The sequence below is a fragment of the Cibotium barometz genome, chromosome 34 (genome assembly GCF_041138505.1).
Source record: "Cibotium barometz isolate CiBa-2024 chromosome 34, ASM4113850v1, whole genome shotgun sequence".
Taxonomy (NCBI): Eukaryota; Viridiplantae; Streptophyta; class Polypodiopsida; order Cyatheales; family Cibotiaceae; genus Cibotium; species Cibotium barometz.
The window spans coordinates 6,593,992-6,617,208 of record NC_141079.1 but is presented as its reverse complement, the minus strand read 5'-3'; the positions used below and the strand labels follow the sequence as shown (position 1 = coordinate 6,617,208).

Here is a 23,217-nt window from a genome sequence, read left to right as displayed (position 1 = left end):
TATTATATCATTAAATGAGTTAGATTAATTTTTTTCATTGAACCTAACAATTCCTTTATAATTTTATGAAGCATGGAGCTTCACTTCACTATAAACAATGAGTCATGAAAAACGACAGCGAGTCATGAGTTGTCGTTTGCAACAAGTTGTCTTGATTTTTCACTAGTCCTAAATATTAATCAATTTTACACTCTTTTAAAGACATTGAAGAGAAATGTATTTATAAATTTTACAAAATAAGCATAGTTTTAAACTTCTTTTTAAAAATGTACATATTGCTAATTTAAAGATGAAAAAAATTTCACTTTTCGTGTCAAATAACAAAATGGAAAAAACAAAGTCAATACAAGAATTCATGCATGTCTATGTAATGTATAATATATTCTTTACTTAGAATTATAAAAATATACTTTTTTTCTTCAAAAATTTAACTAACCTCATTCTAATCATTGCACCTCATCTACTCATTGAATTAGAGCATATATTTGATGTTAAGATAAGTAGGTATATGGAGTCCATGTCCATAGAAGAGGCTTATTGAAAGAAACGATTTCTCTAGATTCAGATAGAAAACTAACGATCCAAATAGTCAAATTTTAGATGATAGTGAGTGCTACAATTTATTAATTTACTTTATTTTGATCTAACGATTTGATTTAGAGTTATCATCTTTCAAAAAACACAGTTTTTAGTTTATAACAATTAAATTTTGAGGCATGAAAATGACATTATCTGTCGTTTTGAAAAATTGATAAAAAGTTGGATTCTAGAATCCACTTTGTTGACAAAATAGATTCTAGAATCCAATATTTCAGACACATTGACGTTTCTATTGCGAGAGTGAAATTTTCATCAAAAAAAATTTGGGTCCAAAATTTCACTTTTATTGGACGAAAGAAAATTCCGTCACTGAAAAAAAATTATCCATCGACGAAAAAAATTTCATCAAAAAATCCATCGATGAAAAAAATTCTGTCGATAAAATTTTGGATACTAGAATCCACTTGGATTCTGGAATCCAAATTTCCATTGACAGATTGAGATTTTCGTCGACGAAAATTTTTGGCGAGAATTTTTTCAATTGATGGAGTTTTTTGACGATTTTTTTTTCATCAACGGGATTTTTGACGGACTAATTTTTTCATCTAATAAAAGTGAAATTTTCGTTCATTATGGACCATTAAAAAAAAACAAAATTTCGATGTCTCGGTACAAACGTTAGTCTCAATGGAAATTTGGATTCCAGAATCCACTTTGTCAACAAAATGAAATCCAAATTTCCATCAATTTTTTAAAACGACAACTGTTATCATTTTCATGGCTCAAAATCTAATCGCTACTATAAACTGAAAAACTAATTTTACAAAGACTATAACTCTAAATCGAACTATTAAATCAAAATAAACTAAACTGATAAGTTATAGTACTCACTACCATCTAAAATTTGACCGTTTGGATCGTTGGATTTCTATCTAAATCTAGAGACATCTTTTCTTTCAATAAACCTCTTCTATTTCCATGGACTCCATAAACCTGCATGTCTTAATATCAAAATATGCTTAAATTCAACCATTGTATCAACTTTGTATACAAAGAAAACTTATTTTTTTAAACAATGTAAGAGTTTCATCAAATTATATTGGGCCTAAAAGTAACGTCAATTTTATCACTATCAGTTTGTTGATAACACGCTACGTACAACACGTAGTGTAGAAATGTGTATTGGTACAAAACTTATCTATGCTCAAGGGAAAGTATGATCTAGAGATGCTTAAATAAAGCAAAAAATGAAAGAAAAGTGAAATTTATCGATGTGTGAATATGCTTAATTTGCATGATATAGAAATTGTTGTGTATGGATCTAAGTTAAAAAATGTCTTAACACTTGCACCAGAAAATAATTGATATTTTAAAGCAAAAGGTCCAAAGACTCTCGTAGTTGATTGGAAGAATTTCTTCTCTTTTGTAATTATTTTTTTAATTGGACATTTTTGGGTTTATAGTAAAATGTAAGTAATGTTTTATGCATTTTGTTTCACAAAAGTAGTGTTTTTTTAAATGTTTGACATGAAAGTGTGTCGTTTGTCTCCATAAATTTTTAAAAAAGGTATTTTTTTGGGTTTTTTTCCCGAAAATGGAGTTGAGTTGTCGTTTGCATGATTTTGTTGTCGTTTTTCATGACTCGCTGTTTATATATTATCGTATAAAAAAAGTTAAGTTTATGTGTAGAAGTTGAGGAAATGTGAATGGGATTTCATTATATGCCACTTGTGAAAATGCAAATAATTACAATGGCTTCAAAAAAAAAGTATGTTTGATAAAGAAAGGGAAAGTAAAGGTCTTCAAAAAACAAAAAGTATCTTTGATAAAAAAGTGAGAAATGGAATACCAAAACATGCAAGTACCTTTAAAAGATTAGAGGGAACATGTGTAGCATGAGTGTCAAGCTCGTGTTTAGAACATTTATTTTGTGTACTTGGACTTCTGAAATGGCTTCTATTGAAACCTTTATTTTGTGTACTTGGACTTCTCATATAACCTCCTATCACATTCTCAAAATTTCAGTTGGTCTTCTTTTTGGGGAGGGGGGGAGGGATTTGCTCTAAAAGTACCTTGGAACAACAAGGTGGTCCTATGTACTTAATACCAATTGAACATGTTACCTCAACAACTTTCTCGAGCTTACTCAATGGATTATTTGCTACCATGGTCATGTTTAGAATATTCATTTTGTGTACATTCTCAAAATGGCATCCCATATAACCTCAATTTCACAATTGGTCTTTGTGTGTGTGTGTGTGTGTGTGGAAAATTTGCTCTAAAAAAGCTGTTTCGGACAACAAAGTGGCTATATGTAATAAATACTAGTGGTTAAAAATATTACATCAACACAACTTTCCCATCCCTACTAGATTGTCACCCCTAGGGGGTTTACATGTGATTAAAGGTAAAGCCAATTTCATGGAGTAACCTTATGTAACCTCAGAGACCCCTCTTGTTATTGGTTTGATCCTAAGCCCATAAGAACTTTTTATGTGCTTCACCCATAGAGTAAATTTGTATTTAGAGAGAGAGAGAGAGAGAGAGAGAGAGAGAGAGAGAGAGAGAGAGAGAGAGAGAGAGAGACGTTGACATGATTCAAACATAAGAAGATGGTTTTGTTAGAAATTTGATGGTTTCTCTCTTTTTGTTTTGGTTAAATCCCAAACATTGGGGTTATCCACCTTTTTTGCTTCATGCATGGATGGTAAGGGTATGTCACATATGAGAGTGGCGTTGAGATTGAGGATTAGAGAGTTATGTTGTCTTGGAACTTTAAGATGTATGACAATTGAATGTAAAAAAAGGGGATTGATGAGTGCGAAAGCTATGTGACAATGGGTGACCATAGGTGAGATATTGACATGGTCACCATAAGTGAGATATTGACATGGTCACCATAAGTGCGGGGGGTGACCTTAAGTGCTGGTGCTCTAAAACTTGGTTTTGTATAGTATTTCTCCTAATTGAAATTTGGCATTTCAAGGAATAAAAACCATACATCATCTCTATTTTTAAATCCTAAATTTCGACCACTTTGCTAGCATTACCTTAATTTTGATTAGTTGTAAAAAGCATAATTTTTAAGCATGGTAAGTACTATGGAAGGATATCTACCCTTTGCAAGTGAAAGGATAAGAAAGTGTGCAAGCTGGCTTCTCAAAGCTCTCTTGCTATGGATAGAAGACTTGAACAAATGGCTTGGTTGTATAACAATTGTGTGGGATTAGCCTCGTCTCAACAAAGGATTTCAATCGCGTTAGAGATAAAGGATAAAATAGCATAATTTTGGATAAATGTATGCCTTTATTGTTTGATTTGCTTGTTTAACAAGAAGCCAATAAGAAGAAATGTATATGTTTCCTCCCAAAAGTTTTCTTGAATGCTACTAACAACTGTGTAGGGTGTCCTTTCAGACTCATGAAGTGGCTTGTGTGTGGGGCATGCCCCGACGGGCTACCCATCGCCTAAAAACGACAAACATTTGGAAGGATAAATCGTATACCGAGGTGAAAGTATATAATGATGCTGCAATAGTCATGGGTTAGGGGTTGTGGGAGACTGGATAATAAGCATTGAATCAACAAGCGTTATTTTTAAAGAATTCACCTCATATAACCATTGAATCAACAAGCTTTATTTTTACAGAATTCTCACTAACACAAGTTGTTGACACATCATCATCATCACTAAGAATATTACTCAATAATTAAGGAGACATAAGCATAGAGAATTTTAAAAAATAGAGGGTTGATTAAAAATTACGTATCAATTCAGAGGTTGTTAAAAAAATAGTGGGCTAATCAAACTTGACACATCAGCAAAAGCAAAAATTTCCACTCCCCCTGACCATGACGACCGAAAAAGGACAAGATGTGTCCACATAGCCCTGGTCGCCATGTCAACACGGGTTCTCGGGACGGAGCTTCTACACCGTCTCCACCTTCCACATGGCACTATGCAATATAAGTGTAGTGATGTATCATGTGACTTATGAAAAGTGTACAATGTAAGGATAAGAAAGTAAGAAACTGTGAATAGTGTGACCTAAGGTCATGTCATTAATATAATAAATAGTACGTATTAAAAGTGTGATTGAGTTAAGAAGTAATTAAAAAAGGCATATTCATAATATTCAAAATATTGGGATTCCAAGTGGAGGTTCTGTGCGAGCTCTACAATTTGCTCAAATGGAGGCGTGTAGCATGGAATTCTTGTGAATTTTTCAAGTGTTGTGTCCGTTTGGGAGCAAGATTTTCCTGAAATGGCTGCAAGTATTCTCTGTCTCGTTTAGGGCAAGCTTTTCTGTTCTCACAAATCTTTTGCGTTGTTTCTCTGCAGAAAAAAATTACTTCTGGCATTCTCTTTGCACAGGGTGTCTACCTTTGCACATTTTAGGGCTTTCTGAGGGTTTCACAGAGCCCCGTCTGCGCGCCTGGGTATTCTTTAAGGGTTTGGCAAGGGATGCCTGTGAAATTTTTTAGGGCTTAGCAGAGCCCCCCCGCACTGTGTGTGTGTGTGTGTGTGTGTGTGTGGAACTTCAGATGATAGAGAGCTTGGCAAGGCTTCCGTCGTACTAGCAGGTGGTGCTACTATCCCCCATGTCTTGTGAGGAGTTTTCCCCTCTTATGGAGCATTCTGAGCAGTGGGATTCGCCAGCAGAACCCCTTTGGAAACGAGACCACATCGATGTATGGAGTGCAGGCCATGTCGAGGCCATGGGTGCAAGCAGAGAAAAAAACACTGCAAAGGGAGGGTGCGCTAACCCTAATTCTAAGCCTAATCCTTCGCCTAGATTTAACACTAAAGCTCACCTTAGCCCTAGTCGTAATGTTAGCTGTAAGTCTAACCCGAGCTCTAACCCCAACCCTAGGCATTTAGGGTTTGCTAAGGTTGACTCATCAGATCATCCGCTCAAGCAGTTTGATTCTTCGGATAATAGTGACGTTATGGATGATGGGGATGAGAGTGGTGGGAAGCGCAAGACCACCATGTCCAAGAATCTCATGTCGGAGAGGAAGCGCAGAAAGAAGCTGAATGAGAGGCTCTACGCGCTCAGAGCCATTGTCCCAAACATCAGCAAGGTACCTGACCTTTAAAAGTTATGACCACCATTTTTATTGGCTCTGTTTTCCCTCCTATTTTAGGTAAATGTATATTCAATTTTTTTTGGGGTACTTGAATGTTGAAAAAACTTTTGGAAACCTGTTGCTAATGCTGCCTGGAACGCTTAGAATTTGTTCCATGCAATGGGGCTTGCTATATTGTAGATGTGAGTGGTTTGAATGACCTACCTTGTGCGTGTGACTCTTTGTGTTGTGTGCTTGTGTGTTCGTGTGCTCGTGTTTGGATAAATCTCATATACTAATTCTATTCCATATCCAAAAATATACTTGACTAGGCTAAAAAAGGGCCTTGGCTCGAGAAGAATAGGGTTGGACATGTCTACAAGTTGCCATAAGTTCATTTACTGTCGACCTTGGAACTCTGATGCTTGGATGCTTTGATATGTTCAGATGGACAAAGCTTCTATTGTCAGCGATGCCATAACTTATGTACGTGACCTTCAAAAGCAGGTGGATGAAATCCAAGCTGATATTGCTGACCTCACGTCTCAAAAAGAGGGTGCAGCTATTGTAGATTCGACTGCTGAGGATTGGAGGCGTGACAATGCCATATTATGCTACAAAAAGAAAGTCAAACAGGAGCACTGGATAGTCGAGGTTTGCGTGTCTCAACTAGATCTTGGTCTATTGATTTTTTGTCCTTTTTTTTTCAAACACTTCTTCCAATTGTACCATGTAGGCAACTTTGTCAATTAGGAAGTTGGACCTTTGAATGCCTTCTAATACACACGTGGACTCCATCCACTTGTCTACACACACACTACCACCACGCACACGCATGCATGCACTCTCACCCCCAGAGGCACACATCAACCCAACCCACCCACATATACATACTTACACATGGTCCTGGGCAGACCAGGCGCAGCCTGGACAGCTTGCAGAGGGTGGCAAGATTGTGGCCAGCAGCAGTGTGAAAAGGCGCCTGAAAAAGGGCATGCATTAGGACCAGGTTGTGTAGCAATAAAACAAGCTGACTGTCTAATTCTGCCAGCCGACCAGCATCAGTAGGGGCTCTAAATAGCCAAGCATAGAATTCAGTCTTTATCTAAGCATTCACGAAGGGTTGCTGTATTCCAAGGGTCAGGACAGCCAAGGGGAGTGCTGTTAGCACATTCATCCCCAGATTCTGCTCATCATTGGAGTCCCCTTTTTGGTCCCTTTTCGTGGCCCTTGGTTGTGGGCTGGCCACCCTATTTTTGTACATTTTTCTTGGGATTTTTCCCCAGGTCGGGTACCTTTTTCCCAGTCAGCCAGCAGACCCATGTCCAGTCGGCCAGGTTCTCAAGTCTGGTCGGCCAGCCCCTCTTACCTATAAGTAGGTGGGCTGGCCTCCCACTTTTCTCATAGTCTAGTCTTTCTTTTTGCTCCCTCACTTATGAGACTCTTCATATCTCTTGCTTGGGACTGTATCACTTCAGTATATTCAGCATAGTTGCTTCATATCTCTCTCTCTCTCTCTCTCGCACTCTCTCTTAGCACACTCTAGTGCTTGTTTCCTTCCGCTCTGTGCACTCATTCATGGTATCATCGCTCCCGGTTCAGCATTAATCTGCTGCCCCAGTCAGCGTTAACTTTCTGCCCTAGATCTGCCTCAGTTTTCAGCACCTTAACATCTGCGTTTTCTTCTCAGTTCTGCTGCTGGTTGGCTGGCTTCTTCCGGCGCCTCTCCACTGCAGATTCAGGTCTTCCCTCACTGGTTTGATCTCTGAGATTCCCTTCTTCACCTGTCGACTGCTCCTTTTCAGGGCTGCAGCATCTATCTTGCTGCGTTTTCTTCCCTACAGGTGGCTCTTGCAGTTTTTGGTGTTTAGAGTTGAGGATTGGTGGCTTCTGGTACCTGTGGTGGACACTCCTTCCGAGATTGTGCATTTTTCTGAGATTGAGCCCAAGCTCTTATGATGGCTGCCCGACTACACTTCATATTTTCTCTGAGTTTGCAAAGTTGGATAGCTCCAACTACACTTTGTGGAAGGTGATGAAGGTGAAATTAGCCTTGCGTGGCGTGGATCTCTAGGATTGGCTTGTTACACCTGCCAATGTCACCCCTCCCACCCTTGTGTCCGGTGGTGTGACTCAAGCACGGATTGATATTTGGCAGGCAAATGATCGTCATGTTTTCTCTTTTCTGATGTTGAATTGTCAGGATTCTGTTCTCTCTCATGTGCGTACAACAGACGTTGCACATGGAGTTTGGAAGGCATTTGCAGATCCTTACGAGATTAAGTCTCCGGGATGGATTTTGGCGTTGGAAAAACAGCTTATGAACTTGTCAGTTTCTGCCTTTCCATCTTTATTTGCTTTCTTCTCGAAGATGAAAGATCTCCGGGATGAGCTTGCTGTTTGTGGCAAGATATCTCTACAGAGGATATGGCTATTCGGCTTCTCTCCAAGCTTCCAGAGAGGTTTGATACTTATTTTTAGTCTCTTGTTTCTTCTCCTCGTCCTGTTCCAGTTACTTGGGAGGAAGTTCTTCCCTCCATTATGCAGATTGAGTCTTGCTTTGAGGAGTAGACTGGCATCTCTGGTGGTTCCGATGGAGCTTTGGCTGCACGAGATAAAGGGAAGAATCAACAGAAGAAAGGGAAAGGGGGTGTTGACAAGAACTCCAAGGATAACAACAAGGATAAAGACAAAAAAAAAAAAGCAGATCTTCTAAAAACAAGGACATTGAGTGTCATTATTGTGGCAAGAAGGATCATAAATCGCCCCAATGTCACAAGAAGAAGTGGGATGAAGAAGCAAAGAACTCTTCCTCTATAGCGGTGTCTGAGACCAAGAAGGATGATGGTATTCTTCTATTAGCAGGTACTCATGTACTTGCTCTTGTGACTTCTTAGTCGCGGTTGTGGATTGTGGATAGCGGTGCTACTACTCACATGAGACCCCATTGAGATTGGTTCGAGGCATTCACTGCCACGACAGGCGAGATCACGTACTTCTTTAACGTTTTGTACATTCCAGATTTGGCATTTAACCTTTTGTCAGTGAGTGCTCTTATAGCTCAGGGTGCGGAGGTGATCTTCTCTCGTTATGAGATTACCATTCGTGATAAGGAGACTGGTAGCATCTTGGCTCAGGAAGTCCAAGATAGTGGTTTGTACAAGTTGACTACTTTGCTTTCTTCTGGTTCTTCTTCAGCTCTTTGGCATGCTTGGTTATCAGCTTCTACAGCGAGCTTCGAAGGATGGGTTGGTTGAGGGCTTACCGACCATGAAGACGCCATCTTCTATTTGTTTCTCTTGTTTACAAGGGAAGCAACGTCGAGCTGCCTTTCCGAAAGAGGCGACACACATATCTTCGATATCACTTGCACTTGTTCATGCAGACTTATGTGGTCCTATGAGTACCGTGTCTTTGAGTAAGGTGTTGTACATGCTTGTGATGGTGGATGACTTCTCCAGATATACTTGGGTCTTCTTTTTGAAGTCCAAGGATGAGGCTTTTCAACAATTTTGTGATTGGAGGGTTGAGGTGGAAAAAGCCTTGACCGGTTTCTCGGTCAAGGCTCTCAAGACGGAGAGAGGGGGTGAGTTTACATCCCAGGAGTTTCAGCAATATTGCAAGGCTCATGGCATTCGGAGACAGCTTACTACAACATATACTCCATCACAGAATGGAGTTGGAGAGAGGAAGAATAGGAACATTATGGAGATGGCCCGTGCTATGCTTGAGCATTTTTCATTACCTCGATGTTTTTGGGGTGAGGCGGCTTCTATTGCTGTCTATATTCAGAATAGGTCTCCTATTGCTGCTCTTCCAGATAAAACTCCATATGATGCTTTCCATGGTGAGAAGCCCTCTGTTGTTTATTTCCGGGTATTTGGTTGTTCGGCATATATACATGTGCCCAAGGAGCATCGCTCCAAGTTGGACTCGAATCTCAGCGCATGACTTTTCTCGGATACATCACTATATCCAAGGCATATCGTTTATATGATCAGCAGGCTGGCAAAGTTGTTGTGAGCCGTGATGTGGTGTTCGCGACGAGGCTCCTACATCTTTAGAGGGGGGTGGTGAGCTTCTTCTTCCTCCGCCTCCTCCTCCGCTGCCGCCGCCGCCTCCTCCTCCTCCTCCTCCTCCTCCTCCTCCTCCCTCTGCTTCTTCTACTCCTCAAGCCGCAGATTCTTAGTCATATGATGATGACTCTGCTCCTCCTCCTACGAGTTTGAGGAGATCTGTGCTTGGATAGTATTTTCAGACAGTTTGTGATTCTGGGCTACGTGAGCTTCCTTTTGCTCCTCTGCGTGGTTCTCTCAGGTGATTTTCCAGAGTTTCAGGGAATCAAATTCATGAGGGCAACATGTTTGTTAACTATGCTCTTTATGTCCTCTATCATTCATGATCCTTCTAATCCCACTTCTGTGGACGAGGCTCTCACATGAGTCTTGGCATCGTGCTATGCAGGCATAGCTGGATGCTATTGAACGGAATGGCACTTGGACTTTGGTGCCTAGGCCACTGCAGCGTAAGGTGATTGGTGTGCGTTGGATCTTCAAATCGAAGTTCCGAGTAGATGGTAGCTTGGACAAGCACAAGGCGAGGTTGGTTGCCAAGGGTTATGCTCAGCGCTCTGGAGTCGACTTCTATGAGACCTTCACTCCGATGGTCGAGATAACTACCATTCGCACCATTCCTTCTCTTTGAGGACATCATAGATGGCTTGTATTCCAGATGGACGCCAAGTTGGCTTTCCTGAGTGGAGAGCTTACACAGGAGGTTTATGTTGATGTGCCGCTGGGATTTTATGTTCCAGGCAAACTGGATTAGGTGTACTGACTGAAGAAAGCTTTATATCGTCTGAAGCAGGCTTCGTGGGCTTGGTACCAGCGGATTGATGAGTTCTTTCAGAAGCTCGGCCTGCGTCGTTCTCATGCAGATTCGAACCTTTATATCCTCCTTGAGAGGGGGTTGATTGTTATCATTGTGGTCTATTTTGATGACCTCATCTTTAAAGGTTCTTATTCTGTGAGGATCCATTCAGTCATGGATGCTTTGGAGACAGAGTTTGAGATGACGGATCTTGGCCTTCTGCATTATTTTCTTGGCTTTGAGATTTGGCAGACCCCGAAGGGTATTTTCTTCTCTCTGCAGAAGTACACACGGGAGATACTTGACAGATTTCAGATGATTGGATGTAAACCAGTATCTTCTTCTATGGAGACTAGTGAGAAGCTTTCTCTTCTTGATGCTTCTCTAGGGATTGATCAAGGACAGTATCGGGTTCTCGTCGGTTGTTTGGTTTGGTTGACGTACTCCCGATCGGACGTGTGTTTCGCAGTTAGCTTATTGAGTTCTTTCTCATCCAAACCCCGTCAGCAGCATTGGCAATGTGCTCTCAGAGTTCTTCGGTACTTGCGTGGTACTCTAGACTTTGGCATCTTCTATGGCCAAGGGTGCACTCTTCTTGGATGGTCTGACTCAGATTGGGCTGGAGATCCAGATACTCGGCGTTCGACCACTAGTTGTGTTTTTTCAATTGGGTCTGGAGTCATCATGGAGCAGTAAAAAGCAGCCTACTGTGGCGCTCTCCTCTACAAAGGCTGAGTATCGTGCAGTTTGTTATGCTGCATGCGAGGCAATTTGGTTGCGGAGATTATTGTAGGAGCTTGGCTGTCCTCCTATCAGATCTACTCTTCTTTGGTGTGACAATCAGAGTTGTATCGCCATTGCCAAGAACCTTGTGTTTCATTCTCGTATGAAACACATTGAGATATAGTATCACTATGTTCGTAAACGGGTTCTTGTTGGAGATTTGCGTTTGGAGTATTGTCCTTCAGCGGAGAATGCAGTAGATTTGTTCACCAAGCCGGTTTCCTTGGCTCCTCATCTTCGGCTTTTCGGAGTATGTTCAGCATTGGTGCTGAGAGGGGGTGTTAGCACATTCATCCTTAGATTCTTCTATCATTGGAGTCTCCTTTTTGGTCCCTTTTCATGGCCCTTGGTTGTGGGTTGGCCATCCTATTTTTGTACATTTTTCTGGGATTTTTCCAAGGTCGGGTACCTTTTTCCTAGTCGGCCAGCAGACCCTTGTCCAATCGGCCAGGTTCTCATGTCTAGTCGGCTAGCGCCTCTTACCTATAAATAGGTGGGCTGGCCTCCCACTTTTCTCATAGTCTAGTCTTTCTTTTTGCTCCCTCACTTACGAGACTCTTCATGTCTCTTGCAAGCTTGGGACTGTATCACTTCAATATATTCAGCATAGTTGCTTCATATCTCTCTCTCTCTCTCTCTTGCACCCTCTCTCAGCACACTCTAGTGCTTGTTTGCTTCCGCTCTGTGCACTCGTTCAAGTGCTACAACCAAGGTGAAGGTGAAAGGTCAAGCACAGATCATCAGATCTATAGTTTTGTGTTATTGTACATCAAAGCAAATGCACCATTCGTGGTGGGGGCCTGTCACCATTTTGTCCATCTCCATTTTTGGAGCCAGTTCTATGGGACTGTCAGAAATTTGTACTTGCCTGCTCTGAACTGGCCTGTACTTGCTGTCCATGTGCTGAATCTGCAAGTACGGCACTTGATGTACCTGCTGCAAGTACAATACTTGCATAGTACTTGGTTGGTTGTACTTGCACACGTGTGGAGCATCTAATATACTTGCTGTAACTGCATAGCACTTGGCTGGTTGTACCTGCACACGTGTGAAGCATTTAATGTACCTGCTGTACCTGCTGCAAGTACAGAACCTGAATAATGTGGCATGTTTGTACATGCACACGTGAAGTACCTGATGTGGTTGATTGTACTTGCTACAAATTGTACCTATTGTACTTGGATTGTACTCACCGTACCAAAGAATTGTTGTGCAGTGCAGGAGCAAAGCATGTATATGCTGACCATGCTCAGGAATGTTCTTCCTGGTGTGGTCAGTATATTTCCTTGTGTGGTGTTGTTAACCGCGCTCTCAGAGCTTCTGAGAGCCAGTGAAGGTTTGACTCACCTTGGAATTTGGGAGCAAAGCTCATTGGGGAGAACCAGGTCATGTCCCTCCGCGGTGTAGCCCTTGGCTTGTGTTAGTATGGGCGTGCTTGTTTGTGCACGGTCTTGGAAGACTAGTGAAAGGTAGGTGTGCACCCAGTGAAGGTGGGAATGAGCCTGTGATTTGAGGCTACTCCGACCAACACATCTTTTTCGACTTGAACGAGTTGGTTTGGTTGTTTTTACTCCCTGGTGAAGAAATCTGGCCTATCAGGCCCGTGACACTTGTACATATAAATACTCCAAAAAATACAAAATGTATTGAGGGGGGGGGGGGGGGGGGGGGGGGGGGGGGGGGCTTTTCGGCCCGAGTGCTGGTGTCATGTGTATTTTTCAGTATTTCCAGTATTTATGTTGCTGATGTTGTTTCCATTGTTTAATATCAGTTAAATTAAGTGTTCTAAATATGTGTATATTGTCTTCCGATGTGTAGGTCTCCTGTAGGAAGCGGTCACATTGGTATCAGAGCCATCGGAAGCAAGTACGAACACTTGACTCAATGGACAGCCAGGGCAACCCATTGGAAGTGCCGAATTCGAGGGGCCAATCAAGTGCTTCACGGGATTCTGATGCATTGCATAGAAGGCATAAGTCTCTAGAGAGAGTCTATGACAGTGCATTGATGGGACAGCCATCACATGGTAAAGAACCCATGCATGAGGAAGAGCCCAATGCATTGAGGGTTGAGTTGGAGCACATGAAGAGGCTCTTGCAGGCAAAAGAGCAAGAGCTGAAATTCTTGCATGAAGACCCCCATGTACAAAGTGTCATAGAAGCCAAGAAAGTTGATGCTGTGGTGGACATGACTTTTGGGTGTAAGAATGGATCGTGCCAAGATTGAAACCATTCGGAATTGGCCAGAGTTGCAAAATGTACATGAGGTACGTAGCTTTCTGGGGTTATGTTCATATTACAGGCGCTTCATAAGGCATTTTGCTATGATTGCCATGCCTTTACATGATCTCACAAAGAAGAAAGCCACTTTTAAATGGACCTCAAAGGAGCAAGATGCCTTTTTGCAACTCAAGAATGCTATCATATGTGGACTTGTTTTGATTGTTCCCGACTTGCAAAAGCCATTCACGGTGGAATGTGATGCATGTGGGAATTGTATAGGGGCTGTCCTAAATCAAGAAGGTCATGCAATTGCATATGAGAGTCGAAGATTGCATGATGCCGAGTTTCATATGGATATCTATGAGAAAGAGCTCTTGGCTGTAATTCATGCCTTAAAGATATGGAAACATTATCTTCTTGGGGCTGAATTTGTAGTCAAGACAGATCATCAAAGCTTGAGATATTTTCTATCTCAAACAAAGCTCTCGGAGAAGTAGATGAGAATGGCAAACTTTCTTTCCATGTTTCATTTTCAGATTGTTCATTGTTACATGCGGAAGCTTCGGAGAAGAATCGGTAACTTCAATGCTCAGAAATCAGCACTCTTTTCGCGACGGAATCAACGCACAAACTGAATAAAGATGTGCAGAAAATAGAGAGAGAGAGAGAGAGAGAGAGAGAGAGAGAGAGAGAGAGAGAGAGATGGAGAGGACACCCTCTGTAGGGCCCCCACCACGGATGGTGTATTTGCTTTATTAGAATGATGTAAATCTGAAAGAAAATACAGAAATCCTTGACCTTTCTTGGCTGGAAATTCCCTGTCCTTGACCTGCAGTCCTTCACCCCTTTGCTTAGCACCTTCTTGGCTTGTCTAGCCTCTTTATGCTTGATCTCTTGGTGGAAAAGAGATGAGATAATGGGATTGTGGGCTCACCCTTTCATACTACTCCAACAATAGCAGTCGGCCAGTTCTAAACCAGGTGGCCAGCATAAAATATTCCCACGACTCAATTTCCAGCATTTAATGCTGAAATAAATCACATAAAATGCTGCATTTATTTCCCTAACTGGCTGGGCATCAGGCGCCCGATTCTGGATGGCTGGACAAGGCTTTTGCAAACATCTTTAGGGCTGGGTAGCCTGTATGGGCTGCCCCAGGCTCTACAGCCACACAAAGGCTGCATCTCCTGAAATCTGCCTTTAGCTTGCCCCTAGGGCTGTTCTACAGCCCCTCCATGGCTGGTGGGTTCAGCCAGGGCCTTCCTGGCCCTCATGGGGGTGGTTCCGCACTATCCCCATGCCCACACAAAGACTCGGGGTAGCCCTATGGACTGGCCCCTTGTTCTAAAAGCAAACCCTAACTAACTACTCAGTGATCTGGCATCCAGTACCATACCAGATACATAGAATCACTGACATCATTCCAGAGGGAGACTCACAGTGCGGACTGGCACTGTTTCATGTGCAGGACAATGCACACTTGACCTTGGACTCCTGTGCAGGACAATGCACACCTGACCTCGGACGACTGAGATGGATCCCTGGCTGAATCGTCCCGGACTGGGCTCACGTGGGACTAGTTCACCATCCGAGGTCGTGCACCTTGTGTACAGATATGTCTACGTGGCATCCAAGTGTGGGATGCACGTGACATCCCCTTCTGCTTAACTGGACGGAAGCTGCATAGCCTCCAAATAATCCGTCAATAACGCCGGATAGTCTTCAAAAAACACTTTGTCAAGCCATACCGCTTCATGGGTCCCTGTGTCCTGAAACTTCGTGAGGAACTGTCGTATTCTTCGGCCTGAGCCATGCTTGAAACGGTGCCGAAGGATCTATTCTGGAATCATAACTTCTGCTTCATCAACAATATCTGGTTCCGCTTCGTCTTTGACTTCTGAAGGGATAGGACCTACATATGGCTTTAACCAACTGACGTGAAACACATCGTGCATAGTCCAACTTGGAGGTAGCTTTAACTGCATAGACACCTCATTAATCTTTTTCCTGATGGGAAAAGGTCCAAAGCTCCCGAAAGACAACTTTGGGCATTGCTTGCCCACCTGTTTCAATCTTTGCTTCATAATCCGAAGAGAAACCCAATCCCCTCATATCCCTTCGGTCTTTATTGGCGTGTCGAGTGTAAGCCTCTTGCGCTTTAGCCAATCTGTCTTTTACTGACTCTAAAATCTCCTGGTAAGACTCCGTCACTCTGTTCGCTTCAAGTACTGAAGACGAGATCCTGGTCAACAATGACTGGAAAGGTCTTCCAAATGCTGCCTCAAGTGGTTGGCCTAAACATACGCACCTCCCATTGGATTTGCGTGTCAAGGCCATACAAAAACTGCCCTTTCTTGTGTTAGAAGTCATCTCCTGTCTATTTTTATACACCAGGGCCTTTGTTGTGGGTGTGCCCGCCCTTATGAGGTGTTTTCTCATTTTTCCCCACTCTCCATATTTTTTTTCCATTTTTTCCCATTTTTCCATGGTGCGGATGGATGCCACATGTTGGCAGGAGCCCCTGGTGCTGGCGGACTGCACCTCATGTGCTCCTGGTGGTTGGCCGACTGCCTATGATGCAGTCGTGGAGGTTTTGATGCTGGCCGACCTGTTTTGTACAGTCGTGGAGATATTTTCTGCTAGCCGACTTGCTTTATGCAGTCGTGGAGAGCCCTCAAGCGCTAGCCGATCCATGGGGCATATAAATAGGCCCCATGTTCCTCACCATTTTCTCATTCAGTTTTGTACGGGATCTTGTGTATAGAGAAGAGTTTACACGCCTATCTCTCAGTGTTTTCTTGTGCTGTCTATTTTCTGCACTCTACTTGCTCTTGTGGACCCAAGTTTGGTTATCATTTCCGCTGCGTATTTTGACATGGTATCAGAGTCCTAGGCTCTTGATAGATCTTGGGAGTTTTTTGAGCAAGAGGGGGATAGTTAAGTTGCTGATTGGTGAACTGTTTTGGACTGTTCGGGAAGAGAAATTGCAAGAGTAAGGCGGGCTAAGGTGCTGGACAGCCACTTGCAAGTTTAGAGTTTTTTTTTTCCCACCCACCTATCCTTTTTCAGTTTAATCCCCGCGATGGCAGATTTGTTAGAGATGGCTGAGAAGCACGTGAAGATCCCGACTCTCCCCACGTTCCCTGTGGACCGTCAGTTGGACGGGAACAATTACGGCATCTGGAAGGTTATGATGGAGTCTGTACTGGAGTCATATGACCTTGCTGATTTCATTGTCATTGGGGTTCCACGGCCGGAAGTAGAGGAAGGGGAGGTACTGTCGATGAAGAAGGACCGGGAGGCACAGGCACAGATGTGGGATCGTGTCAACGCTAGGGTCCGGTCATTTATTTTCCTCAACTGCACACCACAAGTGATCAATCATGTAAAGCACATGACGCTGGCCAGAGGCCACTTGCTTGCTCAGTATTCTGCTTTCTACTCCTCGTTGATTATGAGTGGCAAGCTCAGCACCATTACCTGGGAGGAGCTTGTGCCAATGGTCTTGGACTAGGAGGAACGTTTCACGAACCCTCCTCACAGCGGCGGTTCGGAGGCCTTAACTGGACAACGGTTGAAAGGCCGTAACACCGGCAAAGGGAAGGCTTCGTCGGAGAAGTCTTCTGAGAAGAAGTCCGTTACTGACCGCGAGAAACTAAAGTCAGAGAGGACCTGTAATGATTGTGGCGAGAAAGGCCACTATTGGAGGCAGTGTCCCAAGCGAAAGACCGAGAAGGGTGAAGATTTTTCAGCAGCAATCATGAAGACTCCGGCTTTTGTGCATCTGGAGGTGGTGGACACCGATGTTTCATTTTCTTCAGGCAGGGAGGAGATTGGAGGACTCTCTGCAACGGATACTCGGGAGTGGATTCTAGATAGTGGTGCTTCCAGGCACATGACTCCTTCCCGTTCCGGTTTATAGGATCTTTGCAGGTTTTCTGGTCACATTCTTATTGGGGATACATCCACTATCCCAGTTCACAGTGAGGGCAGGATGGAGATAGTTCCCGATGGCAGAGGGGGGAAGCATTCCTCCCAGGTGTTGTATGTTCCGTCACTTGGTTTTCATCTGTTGTCAGTGCATTAGGTTTGCAAGACTGGCGTACGGGTGGAGTTTGATGAGCACTTTGTTGCTCTCCGGGACAAAGCAACATGCCAGGTAGTTTGGGAAGGCGGAGTGGAGAATGGAGTTTACAAGCTTTCAGCACTCTCTCTCCCAGGTCCTCAGGTTTGTGATGAGTGGCAGTCTGGTAATGGCCACTTAAGTGTGGATACGCTGCAGGTGCAGGCTTTCCGAGACCAGATGGTGGAAGGCAGCAGTTGGCAGGAACTCTCCAGTACTGATGTTGGTAGTTCTTGTGTTCGTCAGTCAGAGGAAACTGAACAGGTAACTTATGCTCTGATGTCTCGTAGTATTCGGGACAAAGAAACTCCTGTAGATAAGGATATTCTTTCCACGGGGACCTTTCGGAAAGCCAAGCAGGTGGCAGTTGATTACTTGCAGAAGGAGGTGGTTTCTCCTGGCTTTGTGGTTCCGGATTCAGAGGGGGTGGTTGACAGGTTTCAAAAGGCCTTGCGTGGTCTTCAGCAGGATTCCAGGACTTGGTTTTGCACCGTAACAGGTGTTGATCCTTGTGAGCAGTGTGATGCCTCTTTGACTCAGAAGCAAAATGGTTCATTGATTTGGTTGATGGACACCAGATTGGACGGGAGCTTCTTGATGAGGCAGTTGAGCTCATGGTTGCGGATGACTCTTTGGGAGGCAGGATTGTGTTTCCTGTGGTTTCTACGGCATGCGAAGGATCATGGACTCTTTTACACAGGAGGGGGATTGTTGGATGGAGTCCGACTCCACGGTTGGAGTGACTCAGTTTGGGGAGGAGATCCGGACACGAGGAGATCTACTTCAGGCCCAGGAGCAGTTTTACGGAGCAGTAAGAGGCAGTCATCTTTTGCCTTGTCGAGGACACAGGCAGAGTACCGGGCTGCTTGTGAGGTGTTATTTCAGCATTAAATGCTGGAAATTCAGTCGTGGGAATATTTTATGCTGGCCGCCTGGTTTAGAAATGGTCGACTGCTATGGTTGGAGTAGTATAAAAGAGTGAGCCCACAATCCCATTATCTCATCTCTTTTCTCACCAAGAGCTCAAGCATAAAGAGGCTAGACAAGCCAAGAAGGTGCTAAGCAAAGGGGTGAAGGACTGCAGGCCAAGGGCAGGGAATTTCCAGCCAAGAAAGGTCAAGGATTTTTGTATTTTGTTTCAGATTTACATCATTCTAATAAAGCAAATACACCATCCGTGGTGGGAGCCCTACAGAGGGTATTTGGGACCCAATACTGTGTCCTCTCTCTCTCTCTCTCTCTCTCTCTCTCTCTCTCTCTCTCTCTCTCTCTATTTTCTGCACATCTTCATTCAATTTGTGCGTTAATTCCGTCGCGAAAAGAGTGCTAATTTCTGAGCATTGAAGTTACCGATTCTTCTCCGAAGCTTCCATGTAACAGGGGTATCAGAGCCTACTTCAAGTGCAAAGATTCAGGAAAGAAACCAGAATTTTTTCTCACTCGTGTGGTTGGTTTTCAGACGCCGGTCGACTACCCTTTTCGGAGTGACTCCTATCCCTCGAAGGACGGTTGGTTTTCAGCCTCCGGACGTCTCCCACACAAATAGTGGATGGTCAAATTGCGTTCCGGAAAGGAAGTGCATTTTTCTGCTATGGCGAGCTTCGACGACGAGAGAGACCAAGAACCATGGGACCAAAGTGCACCAGGCAGCCCATCCAGGGCACCAGGATTGAGTGTTACAGACATGTTCCTGTTACCATATTATAGTAGTGATGTGTGTGAACACACTTAGGACCGCCGGGGCACTTTTTCCCTCACTAGGAGGTTTTTTCCCCCGTGCATTGTATATACGCCCATTATCTTCTAGGGCTTGTAATCTTTCATTTTTGGCACTCATAATACACTACTGTGTTGTGCTCAAGCTTCCTCATCTTCTTGAAGTTGTGTGTGCATTCCTGCAACCCTAATTCCAACAATTGGTATCAGAGCAGGCTTCCTCCTCCCGGGCAGCATCACCGGCACCTGCCGCTTCATCTCCTCCGATTGCGACGAGGTTTCACGAGCGTCTGCAGGTTAGTATATGCCGTGGGAGAGCCCATAGGGCTTGGTCATTTCAGAATTTTGATCTGAGGTCATTTCGCCCTCCGTTTTTGCATTCCAAGTACTGCGCAGGCAAAATCGTCCTACTGTGCAGATTTTCTGTCAAGATTAAAATCTGCAGGACAGGTGCCCATTCGTCTGTTTTGGGCTGTGCTACATAGCACAGGTCGATTTTATACAGGTTTACCTCTTACAGACAGCATTTACATCTAGTAGTACAGTCATTGGCCATGGCTGACAACAATGATGTATTCCGCATGTTGGCTGCTGAGGATAAGTTGGATGGCACCAACTATCCATTGTGGGCATATATGATGCGACATGTATTGGTAGCAAAGGGGTTATGGAACATTGTGCAGGGTATTGATGCACGTCCTATTGTGGCTGGGAATGCTGCAAACACATCAGAAACAGGTACTGTTGATGATGGTGCAGGCACAAGTGCTGTAGCAGCTGTTCGAGAACCACCACTTTCAGCAGAGCAGATTCGTTGGGATGGTAGAGATGCGCAGGCTCATGCTTTGATTGCGCTGTCTGTCAAACGTACCATTATCCCACATATTCGCTCCTGCAGGACTTCTAAGGATGCTTGGGATGTACTTGCCACATTGTATCAGGCAAGAAATGAGGCTCGTGTTGCTTATCTCCGAAAACAGTTGGAGAGTGAGCATATGAACGAAGGTGATTCTATGGATAGCTTTTTGACAAAGATCAAGGATTTCAAAGAGCAGCTCATTTCTGCAGATGAAATCCTGTCAGACAGTTCACTTGTGCAGACTGTTTTGAATGGTCTACCAGATTCTTATCAGGGTTTTGCTTCCACTCTTCGCTTGATGATGAAAGGCAATCCCAATGCCTTATCATTTGAGGAGTTAGTTTCTGTTTTGCTGCAAGAAGACCAGTCAAGGCAAAACAGGAATATTATGCGTGTCGCAGATCAAGCTTTCGTTGCTAGTCAGAGAAGCGGGAAAGGTAAAGCTGGCTTTTCTTCTAGTAAGCAGAAATCTGCAAATGCTGCGCAACCAAAGAAGGAAGACAAAGATGAGAAGAAGGGTGACAAACAGAAGACATTTTGCAAGTACTGTAAGGGAAATGATCATGTCATCAAAGCGTGTCCTAAGCTGGCTGCGAAAGAGGCTAAGAAGAAAGAGGCTGGTATGGCTGTTGCAGATGCCTCTCCTTCTAACAATGAATCTGCTAATGTTGTGCTAGATACAGAATGGGCATTCAATGCGCAGTGCAGTTATGACCCATCTTTGCATGACACATGTATGTCTGCAGTAGATTCAGATGTATGGTACTTTGACAGTGGTGCCACTAAGCATATCACCTCGCAGCGCAGTTTATTCACTTTCCTTGAGTCTGCTCCCACAGGGAATACTGTCACTTGTGCCAATAACTCCTCTTATCCCGTTAAAGGAGTTGGAAAGATTGTGCTGAATGTTGCAAATGGCAACACCTTTACACTTTTTGATGCATTGTATGTGCCAGGGATCAAAAAGAATCTGCTGTCAGTATCCGCATTTGCCAAAACAGGTTTGGTTGTAAAATTTGTGGATGACAGATGTACTGTTCATGATCTCTCTTGTGGTGACATCATTGTAGCATCTGGTTCACTATGTCGAGGGCTGTATAAGCTCAATATGGATGGCAAATGTGTAGAGGATTCAGCATGTGCTATTATGGATACGCAGGCTATTTCAGATGCAAAACTGTGGCATGCACGTTTTGGTCATCTGAATTTTGCAAGTTTGCTGCGCCTGCAGAAATCTGAAATGGTGTCTTCTTTGCCTAAGCTTGAGGCACCTGTCAAGCATGTTTGTGAGGGCTGCATATTGGGTAAAATGCAGCGTGCTTCCTTTCCCAAAGATGGATCAGTGAGAGCTGAACGCAGATTGCAGCTTGTTCACAGTGATGTTTGTGGTCCCATGCAAACTCCATCATTTGGAAACTACCTTTACTTCGTGACTTTCATTGATGATCTTACCAGGCATGCATGGGTATATCCTTTGAAGGCAAAGTCCGAAGTGTTTTTGTGCTTCAAACAGTTTTTGGTTATGGCTGAAAATGTGTCAGAAAGTAAGATGGGCACCCTCCGTTCAGATCGAGGGGGGGAGTATATGTCTTCAGAATTTAATGCATTTCTGGCTGAGCGTGGGATAAAACACCAATGTACAGTGCCGTATACACCACAGCAAAATGGTGTGGCTGAGAGAAAAAACAGGTCTCTCATGGAAATGGCAAGATGTATGGTTAAGAGTCAAAGTCTACCACATGGTTTTTGGCTTGAGGCTGTCATGTGTGCCACTTATGTACTAAACAGGTGTCCCACCAAAGCATTACAGGTTGTCACTCCATATGAGGCTTGGCATGGCCGCAAGCCATCTGTTGGCCATTTACGTGTTTTTGGTTGCCTGGCATATGCATTAGTGCCTGTGCAACATCGCAGAAAATTGGATGACAAAGCTGTCAAATGTATTTTTGTTGGATATAGTGCTGAGAGCAAAGGCTATCGTTTGTATCATCCACAGACAAAGCGCATTTTGGTTAGCCGTGATGTTGTATTTGTGGAAGATGCAGTTCAGCCCTTGGTTTCATGTACTAAGGAGACAGATATCAGCTCACGTGATGTCTATGATACATTGTTGCCTCTTTTCAGTGGTGCACAGTCAAGTGCAATACCTCATGAGGCAGTTTTTCAGCCTATGCAGGTTTTAAATGATAACACAGGTCAGCCTATATCTGATGCAGATGTGCATGATGCACTTGAGGATGAGAGACAAGAGATTGAGGGCTCTAGGAATATGCCTAGATGGCTGGTGCAGACTTTGCGTGACAGCAAGTTGGATGCCCCTTTGTCTAGTCGCACTCGTTCTGGCTCTCATGGTGCCTCTTATGCGTCAGATTGTTATGCATTGGCTGTTTCTAGTATGTGCGATGAAAGTGAGCCTGTTTCATTTGATGAGGCACAAAGTTCAGAAAATTGGATGGCTGCTATGCAAGCAGAATACGATGCTATTATGAAGAATGGTACATGGTCTTTATGTGACTTGCCCCCTGGCAAGAAGGCCATTGGCACTAAGTGGGTATACAAATTGAAGCGTAAGCCTGATGGCACAGTGGATCGCCATAAGGCTAGGCTTGTTGCAAAAGGTTATGCTCAAGAGAAGGGCATTGATTTTGATGAGACTTTTGCTCCCACATGTCGTATGACCACTGTTCGTAGCATCTGTGCATTAGCAGCTCATAATGGTTGGAATGTACATCAGCTGGACATAAAGACTGCGTTCTTAAATGGAGATTTGCATGAGGAGGTGTATGTATCGCAGCCTCGTGGTTTTGTTCAAAGAGGGCAGGAAAACAAAGTGTGCAGGTTAAAAAAGGCTTTATATGGTTTAAAGCAAGCTCCACGAGCTTGGTATGAAAAAATACATGCATATTTGACTGCACATGGGTTTCAGAATAGTCCAACAGAAAGCACTTTGTATGTTAAACGTGTGGATGGTGTACATCTAATCATTGCTCTCTATGTCGATGACATGCTGCTCACAGGACCAAATGAGAGTCATAT

At 43.6% G+C, this 23,217-nt stretch overlaps 1 protein-coding gene across 2 annotated transcripts in view; it reads left to right on the top strand.

Annotated features, from left to right (window-relative positions):
• The first annotated feature begins 4,674 nt into the window (after window positions 1-4,674).
• Window positions 4,675-23,217, top strand: part of LOC147618659 (transcription factor bHLH27-like) — a 43,415-nt gene continuing 24,872 nt past the window's right edge. For both annotated transcript variants that reach the window (XR_015261934.1, XM_086773687.1), the window contains exons 1-2: window positions 4,675-5,624; window positions 6,057-6,263. Coding sequence is in view for 1 of the 2 variants with exons in the window: in XM_086773687.1 (XP_086629813.1) it covers window positions 5,142-5,624; window positions 6,057-6,263 (690 nt within the window). In the remaining variant the exon portion in view is untranslated. The remainder of the gene's footprint in view (window positions 5,625-6,056; window positions 6,264-23,217) is intronic.